Here is a 20,639-nt window from a genome sequence, read left to right as displayed (position 1 = left end):
GAAATTAAAATTGGAGCCAAATTTTAATAATTTTCACCTATTGGTGAAGTTTTAAAGTTTACATCATTTTTCACCTATTGGCAAAGATTTTAAAGCAACATCCATTATTACTAAGGGTTAGAGAAAAAAGCATTCTACATATGTTTTTCATAGGAATATAAATAGGTATAGCTTTATGGAGTCATTATAATATCTCTCAAAACTTAAATTGCTCACATCTATCAGTTTTCACCTATTAGTTCTAGGAATTTATCATACAGATAAACCAGCAAGATCAAATCTCATTTCATCCTTGTTTTAGACCCTTTAATGTAAGAGTTTAATTTTACACTTACATGAACATCCATATCCCTAGGTTTCTAAAAGCTTGTATGCCTACCTTTTATCTGTTCTGTTCCTTTGCATTTCTGAAATATACCAGGCTCATTCCTCCCAGGGGCCTTTGTTCTGCTGTTCCTGGTGCTAAGAACATTTCTTCTGGATCTTCTGAGAGCAAGCTGTTTCTTATCTTTCAAATCCCTGCTCAGAAGTCAACTTCTCTTACACACCTTCACTAATAACTCTACTCATGACAGTTTTCACTGTCTGAAATTCTGTTTAATATCTTTATTACTTGTTAATTGTCTTTCTCACCCAATTAGATTCAAGTTGAATGAGAATAGTATCCTTGTCTGTCTTGCTCACTACCATTCCTAGTGTGTTAACACACCTGGAAGATAGTGGGCACCCAGTAAATATATGTTGAATTAATAAAATACGCAAGTTTATAATAAAAATTTCATTGCAGCATTATTTATTACAGCAAAATCGAACAAAACAAACAAAATGTCTACCAATAGGATGAACTAATCCTTAACAAAAATGGGGCAAATCTCCATCTACTATTTGTGTTATATACCCAAAATACTGTAATTTTTTTTTTAAGATAACATGTAGAGCATGATTCTACTTGTTTTTGTGTGTGGGGCGGGGGAGGACTGACCCTGACCAGGATGGCTCAGTTGGTTGGGCGTTGTCCTGCAAAGTGAAGGGTCACCAGTTCAATTCCTGGTTAGGGGACATGCCTACGTTGCGGGTTCATACGAGAACGTGCGAGAGGCAACCAATCAGTGTTTCTCTCTCACACTGATGTATCTCATCCTCTCTTTTCCTCTCCCTCCCCCTTTCTCTAAAAACAAATAAATAAAACCTTTTAAAGCAAACAAACAAAAAGGAATAAAAGAAGAGTTATATCCTGAACACAAACACAAGCATGATTGTACATCCTATATTTCTGGAAGGCTACAGAAGAAGCAACTAACTGTGATAGCTCCAGCCCCTTCGGGGTACAGGACTGAACTGGGAAAAAGGAGAGAGGCTTTTATTTTATATTTTACATCTTTCTGTGATGATGAATATTTTATATAGATATGTAACTTTTACAATTTGCAGCAGTGGTCAGGCACATTTAAAAAGGAATTAAGAGTAAATGTTGGAAGATACTAGAGTGCAGTAATTAAATTTTCTCCTTATATTTAACTCTGGATTTCCCAGCAACTAAGGAAAAGTGAGAAACCTTTAAAATGATATAAATGATGACATTTATTGTTTGATTCATTATTAATCCATTTTTATGTAGGAACAAAGTTTTTCTTAAATATTAAATTTTAAAAAATTGAATATAAGTATTTTTTTAATTTTAAGGGAAATTTCATCCCAATTTTATTTTAATTCAACATAGTATGTGTGTGTTTGTTTTTATACCAAAAACTATTTCTTTAAAAAATCTTTTGCAGAAATGATACTTGAAATCTTTTTAAATCATTGTTGCCATGTTTGTGGATCATCTGCTCGGTGATGGAACAGATGAATAGAATTTAGTCATTCTCTTCCAGAGACTAATCTAGTCTGGGACCCAGATTACCTGAACAAGTAACACCTTATATAAGAGATATAATGGAAATGCAAAGTACAGTAATAAAATGAGGAGGAAAACATAAACCAATTAAAAAGCTACCAAGGCTTGTAGCAAAGATATGATCTGAGCTTACAGGTAGACAAGTGGAGTGTTATGGGAGAAAAGCATTGTTAATAATGGCTCTTAAAATACTGACTTCATTATATGCTGCTTATTAGCTTCAATAATCCTCCACTGTCCATAGCAAGCAATTTGTTGATCAAAAACTACAGTTAGTCTCCATTGCTTGAGTTCTTAGCTGTGAGAATTAGATTAATTTTGAAAGCAAGCCAGACACATTTCTTGGTTTTTATAAGAGGCACATTATAATCTGCAGAGGTTATTTGTTCAGTATATACTGCATATCAGGAAAACTGAAAGTACTGAATTTGTTGTCTTCATGTAGAATACATCTATGAAACAGACACTTGCTGTGCTCTAGGTAATCTGCTGCATGCTGGAGATTCTACATGAATACAGTATTGTCCCTACCCCAGGAACTCTCAGAATGTCATAGGGAAAACACATAAAGTGGCCCTCAGATTGCCACACTGTAAATGAAATGAGAGAGAGATATGCCAGAATGCTGTTAGGCACCCCAGTACCTAACCCACCTAGCAATTTCCAGATATAACATAACGCTTGAGTTTAGTGTACATTAAGAATTAGTTAAGCAGTTGGAGGTTAGAGAAGTTAAAGGAAGGGAAGTAAAGGCATGGAGCAGTGAAGGAGCCCACTATGACCTGAAGTAATCACTGTCTGTCTCTAAGGAAGTATGCTCAGCAATAGACAGGCTCTACCAAAAACAGTTCTGTGCTTTTGATTAAGTAATGTGATAACCCCTTATCAGATCTGTTGAGGGGATATTAGCAGAACCCTTTAATCAATTGAGTTAATATGCACCTCATTTTATCCATTCGTAAAGTGAAAAAAAGGGCTGAATATTTCTACAGTTCTTTAGGTTGGGAAACTATATGACTATTTCATGAGGTCAGTTGATAATACATTAGAAAATATTTATGCTAAGGTAATATATGGCCTAATGATAGATTAAGCTTAGAAGTAGCATTCTTTTTCATTTTTCCAGTCATATTTTATATTTACAGAAATTAAAATATTTTTAATAGCCCATACTGTGTTATCCCAGTAATATGATCATAAAGCAGCAATCATATTCTGGTGTTTCTTTATAGGAAATGTAAACCTATATAATTATACTAATAATACAACCATCTAACTAACTGAAGTCTTTTAAAAATGTATGTCACCCAACTATAATGCTTCCAATAAGCCTTATGGTATGTGATAGTGTATTGTTGAGTACATTGCAGTGCAGCAGGAGACTGAGGTGGATGAGAAGGCAGTGGGGCTGGGCATTCTGAGTTCCCATTCCAGTTCTGGGCAGGTTATTTAATTTCCTTACCTGTTTTATCTATAAAATGGGAATAATACTAATACTTTTTAGGAGTGTTAATAGGACTAAATGAGTTGATAAATGTAAAAGCGCTTAAAACTGGGCTTGGCACCTGATAAGCATTTTACTGGGCAGTTAGCTGTGATGGAGACGATGATGATAAAGTTGGAACAGCAGCATCAGTAAATTACATTTAACACGTTAACTTCATATTAAATTACTATATATTGAAAGTTTTACTTCTTAAATTTTAAGGTAAAACTTTAATCAGAAGTATAATTATATAATTACTTCATTAAATACTCTTTAGTAAAGAAAACACTTTTGTAGAAGGTTTCAAAAAGAAAAAGAAAAATGGGTTTGTAATCCAAATATCCTGGGTTTACACTGACATACCAGTTCAGCTTCTTTTCATATGCAACAACCTCCCCCCAAAAAACCAGTTGAGTTTTCTGAGATACTGTTTCATTATTTGCTTCTTTATCATACACATTACTTTCTGTGCCATATTCTTTAACAACTTCATTTTTAATGACTGCATGGTTATCGTTTATATTGTTGTAATAAATTATGTTTAACAGGTTTACTATTGTTGGAAATTTAACTTTCCGTTTTTTGCTATCATAATCAGTGAAGCAGTATGCATTATCACAAGTATACTATTGCATTATCTCCATGACTGTTTCCTTAAGATAAATTCTCAGGAGTAGAATTGCTGGGACAAAGGCTTTATAAAGAACCCTGTTGGTAGAATTGCCTTCCACAAAGCCTATAACAACTTACACAGTATTAGTATGAGAATGCCAGATTCCTTACGCCCTTACCTGTGCTGAATTTTGTATTTAAAAATTGCCTTTGCTCATTCGATAGTTGAAATGGTATCTCATTTCAATTTCTATGCAGTGTTATTTTTTTCTAAGCCACAGAGACATTTTGTTTCCTACACATTAATTAAATACTTCAGTGTACTCAGCTGGCCTCAGAATTCAATTTAGGATAAACTTTCAGTGCCAGCTTTCATCTTGCCAGACCTTTAAACAGATAGGTAATCATTTCTTTAATACCTCTGTCTTCTGAAATGATATGAAAAACCTATATTTTTCTTAAGTCAACCTTGCCTGTAGTATGAATTTTCCTATCTGGTCTCTGACGCTTTTTCCTTAAGTCTTTAGCCAAGCCATAGTTGAAATGAGAGGCTATTCTTACTCAATTTTTATTAATAAACATGGGCATCTAATATTTTGGATGGATGAATGGACAAACAAATGAAGAAACATGCATTTAGAACCCACCAGAAAAGTTACCTTTTGCATGGAAAGGCAAGATATTTTTATCCTAGTTAGAAGAACTCATTTCTAGGCCTAAAGTGGTTTCATCATTCGCTTGTTTTACGGCCTTGACAAGCCTAATCTCCCTGTACCTCAGTTTCCATGTCTTTAATATAAATGTCTTTTTTGCTTTCTCACTGCCAGTATCTTTCTTCAGTCTGTTTCACATCTTACCTAAACTATTGTAAATTCTTTCTCACTGCTGATGTTAATGCTCCTTTTTCATTCTGTCCCTTACACTACCACATGATTAATTGTCCTGCAATACCATGTCATACCATTCCTCTTTTGGGTAGATTTTTAACATTTCCCTTTAGTGTACAAGATAAACCCAAACCCCTTAGCTTCCCACCTCTCAGCCTTTGTTTATATTTTCTTATCCAGTAATTAATCAGTTTCTTCCTTTCCTCTTATTCAGATCCTACCCTTCTTGAAAAACTGGACTTCATTCCCTCCTCTGCATGAAGCCTTTTCTTACCACCATATCCCCATCAATCCTGTTTCCCGCCCCCCCACCCCCAGCTCCCTTTGGCACTTACTAATTAGTGGTTTTCAGCCTGGGTCTGAGGAAGCCTGGGGCTCCGTAGCAGTGCTTCAGGCGCACCAAAGGAGTGCGAGTGAGAGAGCAAGGGCTCCAGTCCTCCTCCACCTGGTTTCCATACTGCCTTTTTTATTGTATATGTTTAGATTTTATTTAAGGTTTCCTTTGAAAATTTTCTTCTTTTGGTAATATCAATTAAAGACCATATTGCTACTTTCTTTTTTCTTCAAGTATGTGCAAGTCTTTTTATCAATTAGATATTAAGTTACTTGAAGACAGGGACTATTTCTTGTACCATAACTTGAACTTTGTCTATTGCTCTCTTCTTATTCAAGAAATATTTATTGCTAACTTTATGATTTAATATTTTTCTGCTAATTTACAGGATATTGTGAGACAAAAATGAGAAAAAGATGCTTTGAAAAGTGATGTCACCCCTGGCTGGTATAGCTCAATGGATTGAGCGTGGGCCCTGTGAACCATAGGGTCACAGGTTCAATTCCCAGTCAGGGCACATGCCTGGGTTGCAGGCCAGGTCCCCAGTGGGGGCCATGTGAGAGGCAACCACACATTGATGTTTCTCTCCCTGATTTTCTCCCTCCCTTCCCCTCTTTCTAAAAATAAATAAATACATACATACATGCATACATACATACCTAGTCTTTAAAAAAGAGATGTCAAATTAAGTACATGTTACTCCCTTTATAGTGTTATTTTGGAGTGAGAATTTGATAGAAGCTAAAAATTTTCCCACATTTTAATGTATTTTACTGAGCAAAAAGTTGAGCAATTACTATTAAAAAACCTGCTTACACAGATTAGTAGAAATAAAAACATATAGAGACTAATTAATATTTTGAGGGAAGTATGGTTGTAGAAATACCTCCAAACGTTTCCATGGAACAAAGAAGGCACATGTAAGCAGTGGTATCTTCATGTATAAAAGTTGCCAGGTGAGCAAGGCAGAGAAGTAACTTTCAGGCAAAGGGAATAGAATATAAAAGACTCAGAGACAAGAAATAAGATCTTGGGAACTATTATTCGGTAGAGCTAGAACATGGGAGTGGAGGATGAAATTGGAGATAAGCTAGACCTGTGCTGCCCAATATAGTGACCACTGGCCACACATAGCTACTTAAATTTAAATCAATCAAAACCAAAACTGCAGTGCTTTAGTCATACTAGCAACAGTTTGAGAGTACATTGGATATTGGACAGCACAGCTGTGGGACATTTCCGACATCCCAGAAAGTTAACTGTTGGACAGTGCTGAGCTAAATCAGAGAGGCGCTTGCACGCTTAGTGAAGAGTTGGCTTTTCGTAGGCAGTTCTGAGTCTTTTTTTTTTTAATTGAAACTCTTTTTTTATTATTCATTTATTTTTAGAGAGGAAAGGGAGGGAGAGAGAGACAGAAACATCAATGTGAGGTTGCTGGGGGTCATGGCCCACAACCCAGGTGTGTACCCTGGCTGGGAATCGAACCTGAGACACTTTGGTTTGCAGCCTGCGCTCAATCCACTGAGCTACGCCAGCCAGGGCTGTGAGTCTTTCAAGAGTCTTAAGCAGGGGAGTCATGCAATCAGATTTGCATTTTTTAAAGATTTGCAAATTTTCAGGTGTCTGATCTCTAGTACATAGGAGTTTAAGAGTAACAATAAGATAAACATTTTTATCTAGCATATAGCTTTTGCTGACAACATATAATTAGAAGGGAATTAGATAGCTTGTGCCACTATAATTATTACAGTGGAGAATAAAATAGAGAAAGGATTTAAACACTCTTTTTAAAAAATTTAATCTTTATTATATGTTTTTCCATTCCATTGAGCCCCCTTATATGCCCCTGTAAGACTTTTAACTGAACTGGAGAACTGTCTTGAAAGCTATTGCTATTCTTTATATTAGTCTGAGAAAGTGTCTCTTACCTTTTTCTTTTAGTAAATTTGCTGGGTGATAGTGTTATATAATAAAAATTTTCAAAAACTGTTAAGATATTTATATCCTTATTTTGTTATAGGATTTGCCATTGTGTTTTTTAAATTTATTTATTTTTTTATTGAATTTATTGGGGCAACACTAGTTAGCAAAATTACACAGGTTTCAGTTGTGCGATTCTACAACACATCATTGTACACTGTATCCTGTGTTCTGTGGCCCAAGTCTTCTGCCCCCCAAGTCTCCGTCCATCACCATTACCCCCACCAGGACATTATGTTTTGAAAGCTAAGACTGATAAATGCCTTGACTTGATAATAACTTGACTAAATCAAAATGTTAAATAGAATTGTTATAGATTTATTAATCAAAGTAACTTAATTAGATTTACCAACAAAATACAAATGTTGCTTTTAATAATATGCATTAAGTCTTTATGCGCATTTGCTAATTTGGGCCTTTTCTTCCAGTTAACCCAGTACCCACACCAGTTGTACGTCCCACAACAGCTCTTTCTCCGAGCTTGATAGCTGACCTTGAAGGTTTAAATTTGTCAACATCTTCATCAGTCATTAGCGTAAGTAATTTCCAAAGTACATTAGCTCAGTTTTCAAATGATGCCATTGCATCATTTTTATTAAAATGCAAAGAATTGAAGTAAATTCTTCATCTTGAACAAGTCCTCCTCTAACAAGTTGGGTTCGGAGCTGATGTTTAACTTTGTAAATATTTTAAATTTGTTCTACTCAAACCATTATTATCTCAATTTATTTCTGCTTGTTATCCACATTTAATTATCATGTGTACATTTTTCTTTGGTAGTGCTCTCCATTTGTAATATGTAAGGGTTCTTTGCCACTTTGAATTAGTTTATATATACATAAATTCTACCACAAAGAATTATTGTCTACATTAGCCAACTTTTATTCTCATAATCATTCTGTTTCTACCACACTGGTTTTTTGTTTGTTTTTTTACTGTAGGCTACTAAAAATACCTGTCTTCATTTGAAAATTCAAGATTGTATTGCTCTGTATTATCTTCATGCATTTACTTACGTGGTTTTGTGTCTCGAAAGAAATTCTTTAATGTTATTTATGGGGTGTGACCAGAAGGGAAGCAAGAGACGTGCCTATCTCAAAATAATGCCAAAACCATTAGCCTGTTACAGTATCTGAAACTGCAATAACTTTTCCTATGTTAGCATATTGTATCACTAACCCTTTCACTCTAAATCAAGCATGCTGCCTAGGAGGTACAGTCTGTTAATATGCTTGACCTCCTGTTAATTTGTGTCAGAAATCTGACAAACGAGGAGATAGAGCAGTGAGCTCTGATGGGAACACAGGTAGCTTGAGTAGATCTGGTGTGTCACTGGTTCTAGAGCTGGCAGGATGTGTAATTGGTGATCAGGGCTGCCGGGAGCATAGAGCTGCTTCTGCCAGAAGCAGGGAAGAGGAGTACCTATCCTTGCAGATTATTAGTAGAAGTTCCCCCTTCAAAGCAAACGTGATGGCAAGGCTGTGTGGTGGTATACTCAAAAGTCCTCCATGCGTTTCTGGTCAGCTTTGGTCAGCTGCTTATAAAGTGTAGGTAAAAACTGTTAAGCTTTATAATACTGTTTTTAAGTCGTAGAGTGCAGTTACTCCTTAACCACTTAGAAATGAGTAAAAACCGTATTGGGGATTTTAGTTTGCCCTTCTTTAATGCTAAAAGGAAAAGGTACATTAAAAGAGATGGGGGTAGAGCAGTGAGAATAAGAAGTTAAGTCTTTCATTTATTTAAGTACATTATTTTTCGGACCATAAGACACATCTAGGTTTTAGAGGAGGAAACTAGGAAAAAAAATTTGGAAGCAAAAAATGTGGTAAAATACTTAATAACATAACATAATATTTCACCAGTGTAAATGTAAAGCTGTATTTGGACTATAAGATGTAACCCCCCTTTCCTCCCAAATTAGGGGGTACATCATATAGTCTGAAAAATAAGGGAATAAATACTTATTGAGCATTTGTGGAAGACTGTAAAGAGAAAATGATAATAAAATAATCTATAGTAAAGCAGTTAGTCCTTGAGGGGAAGGGAGGCCCCTAAAAACTTGAGAGGCAGTAAAGTAGTGGATAAATATCTTGAGATGCTATCAGGTAACCAGGTTGCAAATCTCTACTTTGCCACTTACTAGCTTTGTGACTTTGGACAAATTGGTAGGTAACCTTTCTGCACCTGTTTTCTATGAAGATAATCTTCTTCACAGGATTGTTGTGAGATTAATGAGATAATAAATGCAAAGCTCTTAAAACAGTAATGGCACATTGTCGTAACTCAAAAACTATTAATAGTTTTGCAAGTGATGTGATATGTGATAATGGACCCCAAGTAGACTCTTATGCTATATTAGCTATCAGAAGAATGCAGTGAGATTAGAAAAGTTTGTAGTACATTTTCATTCATCACAAAGCAATTGAAGGACTCACCGTCTTATACTAAGGAAAATATTTATTGGGGTGGTCTCTTCAAAGGAAAAGAAAAGCATTCTATCCAAAGAGTGTGCAAAAAAGGACTGCAAGGAGATGCAGCTGAGCGAAGCAGGATCATAAAATATCCCCCAAAACTAACAAACTGATCAAATAGTAGCAGTGAGAGTGGCAACCAGAAATCCACCAGCAAAACTCAAGTAAAGAAAGGAATAGAACTTTAAACAAAGAAAAAGGTAGAACTTTGAAAGGGGAACCTGTAGAAATAAACGGAATATTTTGGTGCAGAGTGGCATTGCTCCTCATCTCACCTCCAGCCCTCAAAATAGCACTTCAAAGAGGTGATGTAAATTTTCTCATTATGTGTACAAATTTAGAAACAAGAGGATTAAAGACATCAGAGAAAAAGTCAAAGAAAAACCCTTCAAAATTACAACCCTCATATAATAGTGTGGGACATCAACAAATACAGGAGTCTTTTGGATCCTGAAATGAAACTTATAGATAAGAGTACATCCCTAATTTTAAAATCAGCTTGTTGTCCTAATTGAATAGAAAGAAGAAGCAAACACAATTTCTAGTAAAGTGATGGTTACATTGATGTGTAAACGGGACCATGGCTGCACTAGAAAGGAAGTGGTTCAGTGATGCTGGCACTCGTGTGCAGAACCACCCCGACTGTGGCAGCTGTGAGTGCAGGCTGATTTGGCATGTTGTGTTAGCCGCTCAAATGCTGTGGATTGTAATGTTGCTCTCGGAAACATAAATTTCCAAAACATTGAACAGTTTTTCTGGTAGTTGCATTCCTTGAAAATTATTAATACCTTGCAAAAATACTCCTTTGTACTTATATGTGGAGTGTTCTGTGGTCAGGTAATTTTAAACAAGTCATCAACTCATGAATATCCAACAAGACATTTGAAAGTTTTGAGGAACATGGTGCAATTTTTATTGTGCACTGTTCATTGCAGGGCTTCTCTCATGCCTGGGCTTAACCTCTTAAAGCTAGTTGCACCCTTTATTGTCCGTTCCCCGAGTCACGTGCTGACTGTTGACGTTCAAAGCAGTATGTAATGTAGCAGGTAAAAGCACAGGCTCCTGAGCCAGATGGATTGCGTTCAAATCAGAGCTCTGCCACATTACAAAATGAGCAACCTTAAGCAAGTCAGTTTACCTCTTAATACTTCAGATTTTTTTCATCTGTAGAATAAACATAACATTAAATACTAAGTATTTCCTGTTATTCTTTTTATTATTACATTATTATCACAGATTTGTAAAGGAAAATGTGAGCCAAGGAAGTTGGGTCATCTTTCTTTACAAACGCTGTACGTACATATTCTCAAACGTAAAAGTAACTGTCTTGAAAGATAAAAAGGGAATGAAACCAATTATTAAAGGGTTCACAATAATAGAATCAGAATCAATGGGAATTACAGTTACAGAATTGAGTGTAAATGATAAAATATAAATAGTGTTATAAGAAACCAAACCTAGTAGGTGGGGAATGGAGGAGGTGGGGAGAGAGGTGCATATTAGTTATTTCATATTTTCATTAGTAGGAAATGAATTAATATCATGCAGAATTTAAACAGCTTTTGTTTGTGTTTTTTTAATGAGACTCAAATCTCTTAATGACTTGTATATACTCAAAGAACACTTATCTGAAATTTGAGTCATGTTTTGTTGTTTTAGTTTTATTTTAGTTATTTTTTTTCTTCAATTAGAGTTGGATTATAATCCCATTCTGTAGGATAATTTGTCTCTTTTTTCTGTATATTGGTGTATCCATGCGGAGTTAACAGTAGTTACTTTAAGTAGTATGATTTTCGGATGAATCGTTGCTTTTTTTATTACTTTTCTATAATGTTTAAATGTTCCATGATAAATACTAAGTAACTTTTTTAAACATTAAAATTATTACTATAAAGATGAGCAGAAGTGAAAAACAGGCAAAACTAAAATCTGGTATTCAGTGTCAGAAGAGTGATTGATTACCTTAGGGAATTAGTGGTAGAAGGGAACACGAGGTGCTTCTGGGGTGCTCTGTCTTTACATCTAGATGCTGGTATGTGGGTGTATTCATTTTATGAAAAAAATCGTTGGGCTTTGCACTTAAGATATGTTTATTCTGTATGCATATTGTACTTCATTAAAAGATTTTTAAGTAGACAAAAGATATAAACATTTACAGAAGAAGAAATGTAGATGATACATGGAAAATGTTCAGTAGAGGTAATGAATAAGTGCAAATTTAAGGAACTATTTTCTCTGTGACACTGGCAAAATTACAGAAACCAGTGTCCATTATTGGTGAGGGATACAGTGAAACAGGAATTTTGTATTGCTCCACTGATAAAAGTATAAATTAGTGCAACATTTGGGATGGCAGTTGGTCTCTGGTAATCTCATGTCTAGATTTTTCTTCTGATGAAATAATCAAAAATATGAAGATTTACATGCATTATTGTTTATAACCTCAATGTCTATAGGAGAATGATGATTACATAAAGTATGGCAGAGTGAAAGTAAAAGATGTTTTAAATTAAATACTTTAATTTAGCGATTTTCAACCTTTTTTTATCTCACAGCACACATAAACTAACTACTGCAACTCTGTAGCACACCAGAAATATATATATATATTTTGCTAATCTGACAAAAATAGGTATAGTTTAATTCATTCACTCTAGGTGGCTATTGTGTTGGCTGTCTTTTTTTTTTTCATTTGACAGTCTAAGGGGAGAAAGATCAGTGCCCCTGACTGAATAGTCAGTCAGGTATCGCATGTTTTAAAAATTCTTGTGTCTCACCAGTTGAAAACTGCTGCTTTATTGTGATAAGAAAACACTGTGTGCTATAACACTATAGTGGTAAAAGAGAATACAAAATATTGTGTATATTATCTCAATTTTGTAAAATTGTACGTTGATACTGTATTTCTAATTATAGGGAAAATGAAAGAGTAGAAGAAAATGCATTGTAATTTTAACCAGTTTTCTGAATGATGAGAATATGGGTCATTTTTGTTTTTCTTCTTTATATGTTTCAGTATTTTCCAGAGCTTCTCTAATCAAGTTTCTCTACTCTGTATCTATTATCCAAAAAGCAATTAGTTTCTAATAGAAAGGGACACAATGTGTGTGAATGACTAGGACTCCTTTTCATTGACCTCCAACATGTGCGTCTCTGAGTCACCACTACTTGTTAGTGGGGTGATATTGAGAAAGTCTTCTGGTTTTCTCAGCTCTAAAATGATGGCAAGATAGAGCTCCATGTTTTCTTCTAATTCTAATGTTCTTGGAATCTGTGAACCTAAAATAGAATTTAGAAACAATGAAAAAGAAAAGAAAAACAATGAAAACAAAAACTAAGCAAACAACTAGAACAGGAACAGAATCAGAGAAATGGACATCACACAGAGGGATTTCAGTGGGGAGGGAGAAGGGAGGAATAGGGGGTAAAATGTACAGGGAAGACGAAGCATGGTTAGTAGGCATAAAATAGACAGGGAGAGATAAAAAATGGTATAGGAAACAGTGGACTCAAAGAACTTATATGTACAACCCATATGAAGTAAGGGAGGGAGAATCCTGGAGGGTTGGGCGGTACAGGGCAGAGAGAGGATAAAAGGGGGAAAAATTGGAAAAACTGAAAATAAAAAAAGAAAACAACAAAAAAGAATTTTGAAACAATGAAAATAGTTACGCTGCAATGATTTGAATAATTTTATGAAAATAAATAGGGGAAACATTGTTTAGCTTATATGATGACTTCGTAGTCCATAGATGATTTTCAAATATTTTGGTGGATTGTTTAAATTTGTTTTATTTGTATATTTGAAATAATATAGGTAGATTTTCATTTTTGAAATTACCAAAATATTTACAATGAAACCTAAAGAATTTATTTTTCACACTAAATATTTCTCAAGTGAAAACTTTTGCTATTTTTCTAACCCTTTGAACTATATAATTAGAACAGAGATTTTTAAAATATTTCTAATGAATAACAATATCGTAAGGACAGGCCTTACTTTGTTCAAACTGTACGATGAAGACGATGTAGAAACACTGTACTGTGTTTGTTTCGGTCTTACATGAAACTAAGGGCAGTTGAGCAACAAATGGCTAAAATGAAGAAACACTTTGGTTCCTACCGTAATATTTCATTGGACAAACTGAATTCTTTAGGGAATTGCCAGTGAATTGTTTTTTACATTATTGTTATGCTAACACTTTCTAAATTGTTACTCATCAGAGCTAGGGAACTCAGAAACAGTGTTAGGCTTCTGGCCAGAATGAGAAAAGAAGAGGGGGAGAGAGTTTGCATATGAGAATAATGTAAAATAAAAATAAATTGCTCACCTCTGGAAAGGTTAGAGTAAAACTCCAGTCTTTTCTGGTTTAGATGACTTTTTGTATATTTGGTGTACAAAAGTATTAAAGTGAATTTAGCTGTTAATGATATCTCTGAAAACTATTTTAATCTACTTTCTGCTGATAAACATCAGCATGAAATTCTGTCTCATTCTTTGCATTTTTGTTTCTTCTCAAAGTAGTTATATAAGAAAGTGTATTAACTTGTTCACTTAATACTTAAGATTTTTGTTTCTGTGGGGAGAAGAATGACTTCTGAGCTCTGACCTGACAGAACTCAGAGTAGAGTGAGTAGAGTAGAGTGAGGCTCTCAAGGCACAATCCCCAAATTATGGATCCCCCATGGTGGTTCTTTAGCGCCTTTCTACAGGTAGGAGGGTTTCTGTGGGAATACAATTTCAGAGTGTCAACTTAAAACACCAAGAATTCATTTAGAAGGGCAGGGTGCTATTTAGGAAATGCATTGAATTTGGAGTCCAATGACCTGATTTCTACCCTTGGCTGAGCAGCTTGCTCTCATTCCGACTATGGGGCAGTTCTTTGACTTGGGTGAACTTCCATTTTTGAATTTGTAGGATGGCAATAATACTTTCCCTAAACAACTAATTGTGTTTTCATGAGAAGCAAATGAAATAAAGGGCCTCAAAATGTTTGAATTCAGAAAAGATGGAATTCTAGGAAATGTGCTTTAAGAGGCAACAAAGGAAAAGGCCAAGTAAAATGAGTCAAAGGAGGAGGTGAATCACAGAGCATGATACCAGTAAAGTCAACAGATTACAGTGGGAAAGGGGATAATTCCATTGTAGTAAGTTCTCTACTTGAGGCACAGATCTGCTAGGTGCCCCAGTGTGACAAAGATCCTTTAGAGAAGAGTTTACATATATGACCTTGGAACTGAATTCAGAAGAACAGTAAGAGTCGAGGTGGCTGGAATAGAACGGGAATGGCCTCACTGACAGAGGAAATCTTGGATGTGAGGGCTTGAGGTGTGAACGAACTTGGAGTACTGGAGCAATAGCAGTTTAGTGTGGCTAAAGTATAGCACATACAGGCTGGAAGAACCAAGTCTGATACTGGAGAAGTATTGATGTTGTTGACATACTGTCATGGGAAAATTGTAGTAATGATTTCTTAACTCATAACTTTCTAGCCTTTTCACATCACGGTCCATATAGAAAAGGGATAATGTTTGTGGTGTGCTCTTGGGTAAACAGAGAATGCTGCAGGAGGTGGGAGGCACCAAGCCCAAATGCTCCAGCCACCACAGCGCCACCCCCCTCATGTCCCCGCCCCCCAGGCCTTCTAAGGGACAACAGCACAGCATGTGTCTAACCCATTTGTGGCACATTACTGAGGAAGCACAGACTTAGACTTAGCTGCTGTAACAGATTTGAACCTTATGAATCACAATACCTAAATGGAATTTAATTTCAGTAGTGCAGGAAGGTTCATTAAGAAAAGCGATCATTGTAGAATATAAAGGTAATATATTGAGGAATAGGAAATAATTCCAAGGACATTCTATGAAAGAAAAACCAGAGTTGCAAAAAGAGAAGCCCACTCGGATACAGTATACTGCTTGGAGTTAGCCGAACTCCATGCTAATGGCACATTTCTCCAGACTGGTTACGTCAGTTCAAGAGAGCTGAGGCCAACCATAAGTTGAGGAGGTTCCCAAAACTACCCTCAACTTTGGTAATTCACTAGAACAACTGCCAGAGCTCAGGAAAGCAAGATACTTAGGATTACTGTTTTATTATAATAAGATACAAATTAGAACCAACCAAAGGAAGAGACACATAGAGGAGATTCTGGGTGGGTTCCAAATTCAAAACTTCCAGGTTATCCTACTGGCATTGAAGGGTGGCAATAGCCATGGAGTATTGCCAACTAGGGGAGCTTACTAATCTTCTAGAGTTTTCATTGAGACTTTATTACCAAGGCAAGATTGATTGAGTTATTGCAAAATGGTTGAACTCAGTCTCCAGCCCTCCTGTCCAGGTTAGGCTGATTATCAGTGGTCCAAAGTCCCAATCCTTTCATTATATGAGGGGAGTACCCCCCCCAATGGAATTATTTTCTGGAGGATGTGCCCCATGTAGTACAGGCTTCCCCCACCAGGTGAGTGTTATAGGAACCTATCTGTATCAGTGTTTCCAGGTGGTGGTGTTGTGAGAGGATGTCTTTGGCTTCAGTGAATTTTTTTTTTAAGACTCTTGGTTTGCCCATTTCATGATGGGTGATTTATGAGCACACCTGCCCACACCTCACTGAGTGTTTAGCACTTTTGACCCAAAACAGCATGACCCGTGTCCCACCCTCCCTGTTCACCTGATCTCACCCTGAGTGACTTTTTTTTGTTTCCCTGGATTAAAAAAAGAGTCCTCAAAGGGAAAAATTTTGCTGGTGTGCAAGAAATGAAACAAAAAAATGGCAGAAGCACTAAAAGGCATCAAAATCAATGAGTTCAAAAACTGTTTTGAGCAGTGGGACAAAACATCTCGATAGGTGTTTTGCATCCATTGGGTAGTACTTTGAACCACCTATCTCTTCCCCTCTGCCTCTCTCTAACTTATTCTAGGCTAGGGCATTTCAGTATTGTTTTCCAGACTGTCTTGTACTGCCAGAGTGCCAACTTTCTAGTTTGTCTTCAAGGGCAGATTACTTTGAAGGGAATCTTTGTTGAATATAAGCATTTACTAGGTGATATCCCAGATGTTTCTTGAATGTGTGATTGCATTCCCAAAACAAATGATAACAGCTGTGATCAAGTTTGTTTTCTAATATAGAAGAACTGTCTTCTTAAAAAAATTTTTTTTGTACTATACTTTAAAAACTTAAGGTATTTTCAGCCCCCAGGCTAATGAGACAAGTCTAAGATCAAATTCTTTTGAATTTAGAGGAGGAAGAAATTATAAGTCAAAATTAAAAATAATTTTGTCATTTTAAATTTGGGAAAAAGCCTTTATTTGTTCTGATGAAAATGTCAGAAGTCATGGATCTGTGGTAAAAATAATGAAAAATCACTGGCCTGGGTCTGCTTAAATTGAAAACATTTTTTAATTAAAATTTGGCAGTATTTTGTGCTTTCATTGCCTAGCCAACTCCCACCTTATTCTTTCATTTAATTCACTTGTGGGTATGAGTTGCCTTAATTTTTAACTTAAACTTTAAGGTGTAGTGTGCTGTCGTTTCATCTCTTCATTTCCATACCACTCCAGAGGTCTCGTAGTTAATAACAGAGTATTATCACCACTTCCTTCCCTGAATTGTTAAAATAAAGTACTTTTTAAAAAGAGATTGTAATTCATTTTTAGTTACAAAGATTTTATTGCAAAATATTTTTTATTTGGCTTAAGCAAATAATGCCAGTCTAAGTCCTCACTGGTGGATAATATTCATAATGCTTTGTTGATACTATAATAAAATTCTCCACTATGAATAATCTATTTTATGATATGCTGATTATAGTTATTAATGAACTGGTAATTATTTCTGTGAAAAAAAGTCACCCACCAAAACAAAATATGTATATAAATCTGCAAGAAATTGGAGAATTAAAGAAGAGATGATAAAGAAAGCCTTGGGCCTTTCCTTTTCTTTCTACTTTGTGGTGAGAAGTTTCTTTCTCTTGTGTCAGTTGACCCTTTTAGACCTTACTTTGTTCACTATCTGCTGACTTTTTTCCTAAGATTATTATAATTAAATGTACTATAATAGGAAATAAGAGATTTTTAAAATGTTTGTTTAGAAAAGAGTTAATATTTTTGACAATTTTATTTTGCATATACAAAGTTGATTGAACTTGTGTTTCTGTCAACTGTTATATTTCAAATTGCAAGTGTTGAAATGCCATATTTGCAGTGAAAAATAATATTTTTAAGCTTTAAGATATCTTAGATTATTGCATTGACCAAATCATGTATTATTATTTATTCATGCATCAAGCAAGTTAACTTTTATTACCTGTGTTCCTATTTTTTTAAAATATATTTTATTGATTATGCTATTACAGTTGTCCCATTTTCCCCCTTTCATCTCCCTCCCCCCTGCACCTCCTCTCCCACCCCCATTCTCTGCATCCCCCCTTTAGTTCATGTCCATGTGTCGTAAGTTCTTTAACTTCTACATTTCCCATACTATTTTTGACCTCCCCCTGTCTATTTTCTACCTACCGTCTGTGCTACTTACTCTCTGTACCTTTTCCTCCTCCCACTCTCCTGTTGCTAACCCTCCATGTGATCTCCATTTCTGTGGTTCTTTTCCTGTTCTGGTCTTTTGCTTAGTTTGTTTTGTTTTCGTTTTTGTTTTATGTGTGGTTGTTAATAACTGTGAGTTTGCTGTCATTTTACTGTACATGTTTTTTATCTTTTTCTTAAATAAGTGCCTTTAACATTTCATATAATAAAGGCTTGGTGATGATGAACTCCTTTAACTTGACCTTATCTGGGAAGCACTTTATCTGCCCTTCTAAATGAAAGTTTTGCTGGATAGAGCAATCTTGGATGTGGTCCTTGCCTTTCATGACTTGGAATACTTCTTTCCAGCCCCTTCTTGCCTGTGAGGTCTCTTTTGAGAAATCAGCTGACAGTCTGATGGGAACTCCTTTGTAGGTGACTGTCTCCTTATCTTTTGCTGCTTCTAGGATTCTCTCCTTCATTTTAATCTTGGCTAATGTAATTCTGATGTGCCTTGGTGTGTTCCTCCTTGGGTCCAAGTTCTTTGGGACTCTCTGAGCTTCCTGGATTTCCTGGAAGTCTATTTCCTTTGCCAAATTGCGGAAGTTCTCCTTTATTATTTGTTCAAATAACTTTTTCCACATTTTGCTCTTCCTCTTTTCCTTCTAGCACCCCTATAATTTGGATGTTGGAACATTTAAAGTTCTCACTGAGGTTCCTAAGCCTCTCCTCATTTTTTTGAATTCTTGTTTCTTCATTCTTTTCTGATTGGATGGTTTTTTCTCCCTTCTGGTCTACTCCATTGATTTGAGACCCAGTTTTGTTTCCATCACTGTTGGTTCCCTGTGCATTTTTCTTCATTTCACTTAGTGTAGCCTTCATTTTTTTCATCTAATTTGCAACCAAATTCAACCAATTCTGTGAGCATCCTGATCACCAGTGCTTTGAACTCTGCATCTGATAGATTGACTATCTCTTGGTCGCTTAAAAATATTGGCTCTGGAGCTTTGATTTATTCTTCCATTTGAGCCATTGTGGGGGGTTCTGGTCATGCCTGTTATGTATGAGGGGCGGAGCCTTAGGTGTTCACCTGGGTGGGGCAACCCAGTGCCTGGGTTGTGACACTGTATGTGGGGGCGGGGTCAGAGAGGGAACAATGGCACTTGCTCTACTCTCGGTTGGATTTCAGTCCCCTCTGCCACTTCCCACAAGCAACTTAGGCCCTCCTGGTGCTGGTTCCCAGGTGGGTGGGTTTTGTGTACTGTTCTAGGACCCTGTGGGTCTCTCCAACAAACTGTCCTGTGAGGCTGGGAGTCTCTCCCAGCACCTCAACCTACACAAGTGTTTCCAATCAGTGCTTTTAGGCTTTATTTCCCAGCACTGTGGCCCTGGGTTGCAGGGTCTGTCTCGCTGCTCCACTGCCCATGTTCACCTGGTTTATCTGTGCATGTATGTGTGACTGCAGACAGCCAACTGCCTTACGCGCCTCACTGGGTCTGCTCGTTGCCTCCCCCGCCCATACCGGGGGTCTGCTAGCCGCCACCTGTGCCCTGTGAGCCCCAGTCTGCCAGCCACAGCTTTTTCCTGTTGCGACCCCTTTCCACTGGCTGCTGACTCGACCCCTCTTACTGGTCTGGATGAATGGCTGTTGGGATGTATGTACAGTTCTGTTTTCTGTCTGTTCTGGTTGGTTTTTTGTTTGTAAATTTTTGTTGTCCTTAATTTTGGTTGTGCGAGGAGGCACAGTGTGTCCACCTATGCCTCCATCTTGGCCAGAAGTCCCTGTGTTCCTCTTTTTAAAAGGCTTGCCGAGCCTTGGCCAAGTAGCCCAGTCAGAGCATTGCCCTGACAATGCCAGCCTAACGGGTTTGATCCCAGGTCGGAGCACGTACAAGAACCAACCAATGAATGCATAAATAAGTGGAACAATTCCCAATTGATATTTCTCTCCCCTCCTTTGTTTTTCTCTTTAAAATCAATTTAGAAAATTTAAAGGCTTGCGAAAAATTATCTGAACATAGAGCAGGGCAAAGTGTGGAAAATTGTTAAGTATTGTTTTAATAGTAGTCAATCTTTTGACATGAGAAACCTGACCTAAATGTGGAAAATATTGTTGTGATACTTATAAAACTTTATCTTCAAAGGAAAAGGAAATGAATTTATAGTAGGGCAGGTACATACCAAACTAACATTGAGGAATTAATTTATTAATAGAGAAGAGCATGGAGTAAAAAATATAAGTACAGTGTATGACCCTAATATCAAAGAAAAGTAAAAGCTACTTATCTTAGAACATATCAGACACGCTATTATTCAAATCATTCAGGAATGTAATTACAGACAGCTTTTATAGACCTATCAATAAGGGTTATTTCTTTAAATTTGCAGCTGTTCCATATTACTGAATATATAAATATCTCCCCCATAAATTAATACTGAAGATATCCTTTA

General features: G+C 36.2%; 1 protein-coding gene across 2 annotated transcripts in view; it reads left to right on the top strand.

Annotated features, from left to right (window-relative positions):
• AP3B1 (adaptor related protein complex 3 subunit beta 1) overlaps positions 1-20,639 on the top strand; it is a 244,170-nt gene that overhangs the window by 162,026 nt on the left and 61,505 nt on the right. For both annotated transcript variants that reach the window (XM_028531358.1, XM_036020449.1), the window contains exon 22: positions 7,625-7,731. In XM_028531358.1, coding sequence (XP_028387159.1) covers positions 7,625-7,731 — 107 coding nt within the window. The remainder of the gene's footprint in view (positions 1-7,624; positions 7,732-20,639) is intronic.

The sequence above is a fragment of the Phyllostomus discolor genome, chromosome 3 (assembly GCF_004126475.2).
Source record: "Phyllostomus discolor isolate MPI-MPIP mPhyDis1 chromosome 3, mPhyDis1.pri.v3, whole genome shotgun sequence".
In the NCBI taxonomy this organism is placed as follows: Eukaryota; Metazoa; Chordata; class Mammalia; order Chiroptera; family Phyllostomidae; genus Phyllostomus; species Phyllostomus discolor.
The sequence above is the reverse complement of the archived record's forward strand: the minus strand, read 5'-3'. Positions and strand labels throughout refer to the sequence as shown.